Source organism: Pygocentrus nattereri, chromosome 26 (genome assembly GCF_015220715.1).
Source record: "Pygocentrus nattereri isolate fPygNat1 chromosome 26, fPygNat1.pri, whole genome shotgun sequence".
Classification (NCBI taxonomy): domain Eukaryota; kingdom Metazoa; phylum Chordata; class Actinopteri; order Characiformes; family Serrasalmidae; genus Pygocentrus; species Pygocentrus nattereri.
In genome coordinates this window covers 4356378-4367687 of record NC_051236.1, presented here as the reverse complement: position 1 = coordinate 4367687, position 11310 = coordinate 4356378, and the positions used below count along the sequence as shown (strand labels likewise).

Genomic DNA, 11310 nt, shown 5'->3' with positions numbered 1-11310 from the left:
CGGCTGCAGCGCGATCACGGTTCTTGGTCTCGGGTGTAAACAAAGCGGCCATGCTGCATCGCTGCGGCGGACACGGGGAGTGCGTGAAAGTAGCGCTTTCACGGCGAAAAAACAGACCAAAACACTCTCTACTCGTATGTTTCGAGAGGGCACAGCTTCCCTAAATTGCCTCGTCAAATAAATAAACTATTACTAAGGTAAAGAAAAAGTTACGATCAAAAACGAGAGAACATGAACGGGAGCTACTGTAACAGGCAGCATGCACGTTCGTGCATGCGCACTTTGAATTGAAGACTCTATTAGCTTTTGCTATAAACAGTATTCTTCTTTCGGCTGCTCCCTTTAGGGGTCGCCACAGCGGATCATCTGCCTCCGTCTTGCCCTATCCATTGCCTCCTCTACTTTCACACCAACCATCTCCACCTTCACTACATCCATAAACCTTCTCTGAGGTCTACCTCTGCTCCTTCTATCCGGAAGCTCCATCTCCAACATTCTTTGCCCAATATATCTACTATTCCTCCTCAACACATGTCCACACCATCTCAACCTGGCCTCTCTGGCTTTATCTCCAAAAGTGTGAAAGTAGAGGAGGCAGTGGATAGGGCAAGATGGAGGCAGATGATCCGCTGTGGTGACCCTTAAAGGGAGCAGCCAAAAAGAATATTGAAATTCTAATGAATAAGGATCTTCAGTTTGTGCTATTAGTCCTTCTTAAAACTGTGTTGTGGTGTGTGTTTTATTTATTTATTTATTTATTTATTTTTTTCCCTCTGAAATAAAACACTAACTGGACTGTACAAAGTACAGCACAGACTGACCTTTTTTGTTCTATTTAATTTTTTAATATATCAAAATTAGCTTGAGATGTAACAAGCTAAAAATATTTTATTTACAAATGGGGGGGGGGTCTGCTGGGGGATTTTCCCCCATGTAGTGAACTTTATGACTGTTAAGGGTGAAGGTGTGACTCATTTAAGGCAGACGCTGTAATTTTTGTAAACATACACAGCCCTGTTGATCAACATCAGTACCTCAGTCTCGGAGGCATGTCTGTCTCCTCACGCAATCAAAAGGTAATTTCCAAAGAGACCGCAATAAACAACCCAAAACAAACTCGTCAGATCCTAATTGGCCTTGTTTTTAGGAACTCTTTAAATCATCGTGAACTTCACTGCTGATCTCCGCTGATGTCCTAATTAGTCCCTGGGATGCATTGTGTTTTTGAGAAACTGCTTTCCCTGGCTCGGCTGACCTTTTGCCTGAAGATCCTAATGAGAGCTCAGGGGCTCGAGGCTGAGCCACATCTCAGTCCTGCCTCTTTTAGTCAGGACCCAGTGGAGACTGAAATGTCAGAGGGTCCCTCTAGCCCTCGTTAATTACCCTAAAGGTACTGTAGTCTGCCTCAGGGTCTTGTTCTCAGCTATGGAAAAAAAAACGCATTAGAACAAGTGTTTTTAATTATCTTGCTGAACAACATGAACAGCGTTACTGTAATTGAAATGAAGCTCAGTGCATTTTCAGATTCAAAACGATCAATGTGGACGAATTGATGGATAAGACGAGCTATAATCTTTTTTACTTGAAGTATGTGTGTCTGAACGTGGACGGGGTTAGTTTGACCACCTGACTTTTTTTTTTTTTTTTTTTTTTTTTTTTTTCCCCCCTCTTTTCACAACTCCATAATAATAATGGGGTGATTTGGAAATGAAATCCAGACTAAATCAAACCAGTAGGTTTAGATAGTGGTTGGTGTAGCGTAGTGGGCATCACCTGCCTCCTATGCTGGGGAATGGGGTTCAATCCCTGCCTGGGCAGGCACCCTACGCTATACTAATGAGTCTTTGGGCAAGTCTAACACCACCTTGGCCCACCTATGTAAAAAAAAAAAGAAAAAAAAAGAAATTGTAAGTCATTCTGGATCAAATTGCCTGCCAAATGCTGCAAATGTAAAGCTGTGACCACTGCTATATGGGGCAGTCATGAGCTATAGGAGGCAGTTGTGGGCTGGAGGTTGGATGACAGTATGTGACCTGAAGTGCTCTTGAGCAAGGCCCCTAACCCCCAACTGCTCCCCATGTGCCATGGATGGGACTGCCCACTGCTCTGGGTAAATGTGCTTACTGCCCACTAGTGTGTATGTGGGTATTTTCACTGCACGGATGGATTTAAATGCGGAGGTCTAATTACTCTGTGTGCAAACACAGTGGCTAATGGTTCAATATACATCCTGTACATCATGGATGTCCAATCCTATCCATAAAGGGCCTCTGCAGTTTTCATGTTTCACTCGAAATAACATTTTAATAAATTTGTATTTTAATAAATTTGTATTTTATGGTTTCTTACAAATCTAGATATGGTTTAGCAGATCAAACCTAAGAGTGTGTGCAGGTTAAATCTGTATGAAGGCCTGAAGCTGCACCGGCCCTTCATGGATGAGACTGGACATCCCTGATGTAGAGGATGTATAACAGTGGTGTCTGATCACCAACTTACTTTTGGGACACGTCCACTCCCTATCTTCATCGTTTGCAGATGCAAGCAATCTAGGTCCTATATAAGCCCTGAAAATCAATGTTCATTTGCATTTTCTTATCGGTTTGACTGTCTAAATCAGGGCTGCTCAAAGTGTGCCTCATGGGCAAAATCCGACCTGTGAGGATGTTTTAGATTTACAATCATTTTACATTTCACTATATTTTACTAATGAAAATATAGGTTTATCAAATCTACCACAATATTCTTAGCCATTTCTAGTTATGGCTAATGTTGGCTTTTCAGTGTAGGGGCATCATCTAGACCTACATCACCTTAAATATTTTCTGGGTATTTATTTATTTATTTATTTATTTATTTATTTATTTATTTCTGAAAAGGCAGTATTGATTGATTGGACTGCAGCTGTTAGTAGTTTAACTGAATCAGTGTAAAACCTTATTGGTTTCCTCCAGCGTCAGTAAATTTCCTAAAGCATCCTAATCAAAAGCAGATACACACTTGCGGTTTAGGTTTATGCTAAACCATATCTACATTTGTAAAAGCCTATTAAATCAAATTATTCATACACTTAGTGAGATGTATGAAATTTGTCCTACGGCTCACAATGAACAGTTTCAGTTGCACATTCGTCAATTGCATGAAGTATTAAGAACATTTTTATGCTTCCACAAAGCTTGAGATTTTCCATTTCTCGCATTTTGGAACTATAAGGTTTTGTTACAAGTGTCACCTGTGGGATGGGCTGACTGTGAGAAATCTAACATTTGAGAAAAGCAGTTCAATGCTGCCTTTTAGTTAGTTAACTTAAAATTGAATTAAGTTATTGACGAACATTCCAAGTCATTAATCTACCATCATTCAGACTCATGGCCAATCACAAACACTGTCGGTAAGGCCTTCACCAGGTTTTTTTAAGGTTTCTGTTCCCACAACTCCTAATAAGGTTTAACCAACATGACCTTGAATCGATTTGTGCTTGTTAATTTCTCTGGGTTCATGTAAAAGAGCTGACTTTCTTCTTTCTTGTCCACAGTTTCAATATAATCAGCTAGGTAGCTAGGTACACACCTGCAATCAAACAGATTTACGTTACCTTATTTTCCATTATTTAACAGTCTTATCTGCTGAAGGCAGCCTGTGGTGCTACAAGGAGCAAGTGACGATCTCCTCAAAGCCTTCAAACTAAAATGAGGGACTGCATCTGTGGCTAAGACAGTGATTTGTTGTGGCTTTATGCTACTCCAGCAACCACTTGTCCACACTTTTTTCTAGCATGAGATCTTCATTAAGAATCCTTGATTAGATCCTCTTCATCCATATGGTCATCACAAACATGATCCGCTGCAATGTTGCTGAGCATCATAAACTACATCTTTTATATGACTTTAATGTCTCGCTGTTGCTTCCTTTCAACGATTGAAGTTCACCACCTTCAACACTCCACTGAATCTGGCCGGCATGGCTGTGGAGCATTACATTTGCCATCTGTAATTCTGTTCTTCCTCCTGGTGACAAACTTATTCTTATGTTTTACCATCTACTGCAATGTCTTCACCATTCATACCTGGTAGCGATGAGAAACATTTCATATCTGGTCTATCACCCATTTGTATGGTTCACTTTGTTCTACACCTACATCAGGATCATGTTTGCCGCCAAGGCCACCAGTGCAGACGCCCAGAAGGCCCGCAATACCATCCTCCTGCATGGCCTGCAGCTCCTGCTGTGCACGTTCATGTACATTGGCCCACTAATTGAGTGTTGAGAGAACTTCATCCACAAGAGCATCTGTGCTGTCAGACATTGATGTTGGACAAAAGGGTCTGGCTCACAATGTCTGTTCTAGTTAAGATAAGAGGTAAGATAATCCTTTATTAGTCCCACAGCGGGGAAATTCACAGTATTACAGCAGCAGAGTGACAGGAGTAAGGCACTCAGTAATAGAAATGGGAAACGGTATAAACCTTATCAACATTAAAGATTTAGCTTTAAGTTTTATTATTTATAGACTATTTACAGGAAAATAAGGATAATAAAATAACATAAGAGTTGTATTGCACTTTGTGTAATATGTTCCGTGTGTGTGTGTGTGTGTGTGTGTGTGTGTGGTCTACTGGGAGCAGTGCTGGTTGTACAGTCTCACAGCAGCAGGAAGGAAGGACCTGCGATAGCGCTCCTTCACACACTTGGGGTGAAGGAACCCGTCACTGAAGGAACTGCCCAGTGCTGCCAGAGTCTCATGCATGGGGTGGGAGTTGTTCTCCAGCATGGATGCTAGCTTGTTTAGCATCCTTCTTTCTCCCACCGCCTGCACTGGATCTAGAGGAGTTCCCAGGACCGAGCCGGCCCTCCTGATCAGTTTGTCCAGTTTCTTCCTGTCTGCAGTGGAGATGCTGCCGCCCCAGCAGACCACTCCATAGAGGATGGCTGATGCCATCACCTGTGTCAAAAAAGGTCCTCAAGAGTGGCCCCTGCACTCCAAATGACCTCAGTCTCCTGAGCAGGTAGAGTCTGCTCTGTCCTTTCCTGTAAAGTGCAGCTGTGTTGTCTGACCAGTCCAGTTTATAGTTCAGGTGCACACCTAGGTAACTAATAAGAGTCCACTCTTTCAATGTCCGTTCCCTGGATGTTCACTGCTGGAGGGGGATGTGTGCGTCTGCAGAAATCCACCACCAGTTCTTTGGTCTTCCCTGCATTGATCTGTAGGTGATTCCGCAGACACCAGTCCACAAAGTCCTGAATCAGTTCTCTGTACTCTCCGTCGTCCTCATTTGTGATGCACCGACGATCGCTGAGTCATCAGAGAACTTCTGCAGGTGGCAGTTTGGTGAGTTGTACATGAAGTCTGCAGTGTACAGGGTGAAGAGGAACTGTGCTAACACAGGGGCCCCACAGGGGACAGTGTTACAGACTACCACGTCGGGGACACAGTCTCTTGTCCTCACATACTGTGGACGGTTGGTGAAGTAGTCCAGGATCCAGTATGTTAGGTGATGGTCCACCCCTGCCTGTTCCAGCATGTCCTTCAGGATCCCAGGCTGTATGGTGTTGAAAGCACTGGAGAAATCAAAGAACATGATTCTCACAGTGCCCCAAGGCTTCTTTAGGTGAGAAAGCACTCCATGCAGCAGGTAGATGATGGCGTCATTCACCCCGATGCAAGGTTGGTAGGCAAACTGAAGTGGGTCCATAGATGAGCTCACCATAGGGCAGAGTTGTCTAAGGACCAGCCTCTCCAGTGTCTTCATCAGGTGTGATGTCAGTGCCACCGGCCTGTAGCTGCTGAGGTCCTTTGGGTGCTGTGTTTTTGGCAATGGCACCACACAAGATGTTTTCCACGGTTGTGGTACTCTCCCTAGCTTCAGGCTTGTGATGAAAATGTGCTCCACTATCCCGCACAGCTGATCTGCGCAGGACTTGAGGAGCCTGGCACTGATGCCATCCGGCCCTGTAGCCTTCCTCGCCTTGATCTTCCTGAGCTCATTTCTCACCTGGGCCATTGTGAAGGTCAGACTGGAACAAGGGGGATGCTGAGTGTCAATGTGTGAACGGGGCGTTACGACAACCAGCAGAAGAACCAGTGGGGGGTGGGTGTGAGCTGAAAGTTGTTGGGCTGGGGGTGGGTGTGAGAGAGGGGGTAGAGCAGCATGCTGAAAGTGCCAGACAGGAGGGTTTCAGCAGAGATGTCTGTGTAGTGGGAGGGGTGGGTGAGTGATCAAACCTGTTGAAAAACAGATTGAGATCGTTCACCCACTTTTGGTCCCCTATTGCTTGAGTCAGACTTCTTGTGGCCAGAGATTGCTTTAAGGCCTTTCCAGACTCCGCTGACATTATTCTGTTGTAGCTGTTCCTCCATCTTCCTCCTGTAGCTAGCTTTCCCCTCCCGGATCTTCCTTCTGCACAGCTTTCAGCTCCTCCTTATCCCTTAATCTAAAGGCCCTCTTTTTCTCTTTCAGAAGAGCCTTTATGTCGGGGTTAATCCACAGCTTGCTGTTAGCGAAGCACCGTACAATCTTGGTGGGTACAGTGTTCTGCGTGGAGAAGTTCACATAGTCCGTTACGCAGTGTGTGAGGCTGTCAATGTCCTCCTCCTCATGATCACACAGCACTTCCCACACTGTTGTGCTGAAACAGTCCTTCAGAGCCTCTTCAGTTTCCTCAGACCATTTCTTTACTGTGCAGTTGACTGCTGGTTCCCTCTGTACAAGAGTTTTGTACACAGGCAGGAGATGAACCAAGTTGTGATCAGATCTTCCCAGGGGAGGGAGGGGTGATGACCTATATGCCTCCTTTGTGTTGGCATAAAACATAAAACGGGGGGGGGGGGGGGGGGGGGGGGGGGGGGGGGGGGTGAGGAGTTACCGCGATTACATGCGAAGATTCCCTGGGCAAGTACAGGGGCCTCATGCTCAGAGCTAACGGCTCAATGTCCTTACAGCAGATTTGCTCTTTAATAGTGATGTGCCTCGGGTTACGTCATCGATCATTCACAAATACTGCCAGCCCACCTCCTTTCCTCTTCTCGCTCTCCGTTGTGCTAGTTCATCCCAAAGGTGTTTGATGGAGTTGAGGTCAGGGTTTTGTGAGGGTCAGTCAAGTTTTTCCACACCAAACGAACCCAGCCATGACTTTATGGAGCTGCTTTGGTCACTGGGGCTCAGTCATGCAGAAACAGGAAAGGTTCTTCCCCAAACTGTTCCCACAAAGTTGTAACCATACAATTGTTCCATGTGTCTTGGTTCTGAAGCATTAAGATTTCCCTTCACTGGAACTAAGGGTTCTAAATCAACCCCTGAAAAACAGGCCCATATAATCATTCCTCCTCCACCAAACTTTTACACCTGGCACTGTGCAGTTAGGCAGGTAACGTTTTACGTTCTCTTGGCTTTTGCCAAACTCAGACTTGTCCATCAGACTGACCAGTGTGATTCGTCACTCAACAGAATGTTTCAACTGCTTCAGAGTCCAGTGGTGCTGTGCTTTATCCGTAATTAAATTAGTATCGTCTTTCATTGACTCTTAATTGTGGAGTTGAAGTGGGGGAACTGTGCTAATGAGGTTTTGTTTTTGCCATGTTAGATGGGCTGGGCAACTCAGTTTTACCCTAAACCAAACCTATTAGCTTCAAAATCATTAATCCACCCTTATTTAGGATCACAGCCATATTCATAGCTGATCTCTCAAACCCTGCATCAGTAAAGCCTCCAGCATGGTGCTTCCCACCCACCCTCCTGCAGACTATTTGGCCCCCTTCTGTCTGGCCAAGTTTACTGCATCTCAACTCTCACAGAGAAACAAATCAGTACTGCTGGGTGGGAATTGGTGCTGGCTAAAAGGGGAATTGGTTCTGCTTGTTTATTTCTCTGGAATCGTGTTGGGGAGGGGGCTGACCCTCAGCTTTAATATAAACACTGACACGTGTCCTTTCATAGACTTAAGAGGTGAGGACAACCAAGCTTAATTTTCTGAGAATAAATATACGCTGCACCAGTTTAAATTTTTTTTAAAATTATTATTATTACAGTAAAAAAAACAGAAGAACCAAAGCAACTGACTATTACATTTAACAGAGTGACACATGGGATAATGTTAAATATCTTTTCCACTGTTTAACAGCCTCGTCCAACAAAGGCAGTAAAAGGATTAAATGATGAACTTCTCAACAAACAGCAACTTCACACAATCTAAAGTAAAGGACTTCATTGTGACCAAAAATGTGATAATTGTTGCTTTGTACTTCTCAATCAACTACATTAACGGCACACTTGTCCACACTTTCTTCAAACATGAAATCTTTAATGGGAATCCTCGATATATCCTCTTCATCCATATGGTTGTGAACGATATGATCCAGCTGACCATTTCGGTGTTGCTTAATCTCATTGCCTACATCTTTTCTACCATCAATGTCTCCCTCTGTTGCTTCCTTTTAATGATTGCACTGTTCACCACCCTCAACACTCCACTGAATCTGGCCGGCATGGCTGTGGAGCGCTACATTGCCATCTGTAACCCGTTACGCCACATGCAGATTTGTACCGTGCGCAGGACATACATCCTAATTGGCCTGATTTGGGTCTTGGGTGCCTTCACCATTCTTCCTGACCTGTTTGTTATCCTGGCCACTGAGCCTTTATCATTTTTCCATTCTACCACCTACTGCAGTCGAGAATCCGTGTTCCGCCATCCATCCATGGTGGAGAAGAGGAACATCTCACACTTGGTCTATCTGTCCTTCGTATGGCTCACTTTGTTCTACACCTACTTCAGGATCATGTTTGCTGCCAAGGCCACCGGTGCCGACGCCCGGAAGGCCCGCAATACCATCCTCCTGCATGGCCTGCAGCTTCTGCTGTGCATGTTCACGTTCATCGGCCCACAAATCGAGAGTGTGTTGATCTCTCTCTTCCCCATGTTTTTCAGTGAGATAAAATTCACAATTTACATCTTCGTCCACATCTTGCCCAGGTTTTTAAGTCCCATCGTCTACGGACTGAGGGATCAGATGTTCTGTGCGTATTTGAAAAAGCATCTTTTGTGCATTAGGATGAAAGAAAGGAATCAAAGAAAAACACGAGCCTCCTAACGGATCTGCCACACCAAGATGTCACTGATGATTAGGTTTATTTTAAAGGGAACAAACTGTAAAGAAACAAACTTTTGTATGGCTTGTGTATAAGAGGATTTTGCACATGTGGTGATGACCATACCTGTTACAGAATGAAGGAAAATTAGAATGAATATGACTACATTTGCATTTGTATGGCAGATATTTTTTACATGTCTGATGCAACTAATTACAGAAGTGTATCTTATGTTTACTGTAGTTAAAGTTGGGGTTAAATTGGGATAAGTGGTGATGCTGCTGCTTTATTTATTTATCCCCCCCCCCCCCCCCCATCCATGTCAACAACGTGGGAACAATATTCATCTTATGCAATATTTTATGGAGTTCTCAGCATTAATATAATACAAATGTGATTTAAAACTAAGCCTCTCTGTTCCTGTTTTGATGACTTAGGTCAGTAATTTTACATGGCTGTTTAGCATGACTATTATATTTAGATGTTCTTATTCCTGTCCATTTTAATTGTACACCTGATGCAGCTGCTTCTGTTTAAGACACTGCTGGTAGAGCATGAGAACATATATCTGTTTAGGGGTACTAAACAAAATCAAAGTCAGTCTGTTAGTAGGGTTTATCACAATTAAATGGATTTCAAGAAGACGTCAGTGGAAAACTACATACATTTCCATTAAATCATAGCACTGGAACTCTGGTCTGTTTGGTGTTTTACACGAACCAAGGTGCCTGAGCTCAGTTCTGGTGTGCTCCAGCCCAAGTTAAATAAAAGATGAAGCTTCATGGTGTTTTTTGAAGGTCAAATGTAGCTTTACATGGTACACATGGGTTCCCCACAACACTCCACCTTCTCTCTTTTTGTAAGAAGAACTGAGAAATTTGCTGAAATGGTGAACATCAAACAACAGATGAAGTGGATTAGTAGGAGAGATGTGAAGGACTAGGCCAGGTCTATGATAACTGTAGCAGCAATAACTACCATCAGGCTTCAGTTTAGTTTCCAGTGCATTGCATTCAATTCAATTCAAGTTTATTTATATAGCGCTTTTTACAACAAGGTTGTCACAAAGCAGCTTTACAGAAAAACAGGTCCACGCCTCTTATGAGCATCACCACAGTGAAGCCAATTTTGTGGTGACTACAGTGGTAAGGAAAAACTCCCTTTAAGAGGAAGAAACCTTAGAAGGGACCAAGGCTCAGTCCGAGGAACCCAACCCCCGTGGGTCGACCCGCACAGAAGAAACAGAACAGAAACAAGAACAACAGTACAAAGAGAGTGCAAAAAGATGGCTGGAACGCTGGAACCACGAATGGGGCACCTCCAGACAGGCCAACGGGGCATCTCGACACATGTGAGAGAGATAGAGAGAGAGAACGGAGTGGGAGGGAAGAAAGATAGGTTAGAAGAGTTGTGTTAATCTCTGTTGAGCGGGACAGGGCCGATTCCAGAGTGCTGCAAACACGAATCGGCACCTCCAGACAGGCCAGCCGAACATCTCGACGCATGCGAGAGAGACAGAGAGAGAGAACAGAGTGGGAGGGAAGAAAAAGAGGTTAGAATGGTTTTATACTTTGCTGAAGAGCGGGGCACGCCTGTGAAAAAGCACAGGGACCCTAGATGGACACCTCCAGACAGCAGCTCAGGACATGAGGGGAAAAAGAGAAAGATAATGATTAGAACAGGGTTTGTGTTTGGTGTGTGAGCTGTAAGAGAAATCGTTAAAGGGAGACCAACAGTACAGACTAAGTTTGTGTGCACTGGACAATAGTAGAATAGCTGCAGGCTACAGCTAGAGAGAACCGCTATGATAAATTTATCTAAAAGCTTGTTCAAAAAGAAATGTTTTGAGTCTGGATTTAAAGACTGAGAGTGTGTCTGAGTCCCGTATATTAATAGGGAGATTATTCCAAAGTTGCGGAGCTTTATAAGAGAAAGCTTTACCTAATGCGTTGTTTTTTCTAATACGCGGGACTGATAATAAGCCGGCCTCTTGCGAGCGGAGTGTACGTGGCGGGTTATAAGGGATAAGGAGTTCCGCCAGATATTGCGGGGCCAGCCCTTTAAGAGATTTATACGTCAAAAGGAGTATTTTATAGTCTATACGGAATTTAACAGGTAACCAATGTAGGGATGAGAGGATTGGTGTAATATGATCAAATTTTCTAGCTCTGGTGAGCACCCTAGCAGCTGCATTTTGAACCAGCTGGAGCTTATTCAAAGATTT

General features: G+C 44.0%; 1 protein-coding gene across 1 annotated transcript; it reads left to right on the top strand.

The window, feature by feature from the left end:
- The first annotated feature begins 8152 nt into the window (after nucleotides 1–8152).
- On the top strand, nucleotides 8153–9088 carry LOC108435690 (odorant receptor 131-2-like). Its single transcript, XM_017711687.2, has one exon. It carries the CDS (start codon nucleotides 8153–8155, stop codon nucleotides 9086–9088), a length of 936 nt encoding a protein of 311 aa, XP_017567176.2.
- Nucleotides 9089–11310: the final 2222 nt, after the last annotated feature.

Coding starts and splice junctions, on each gene's coding strand:
- LOC108435690 (XM_017711687.2), top strand. CDS start 8,153: ATGAACTTCTCAACAAACAGCAACTTCACACAATCTAAAGTAAAGGAC.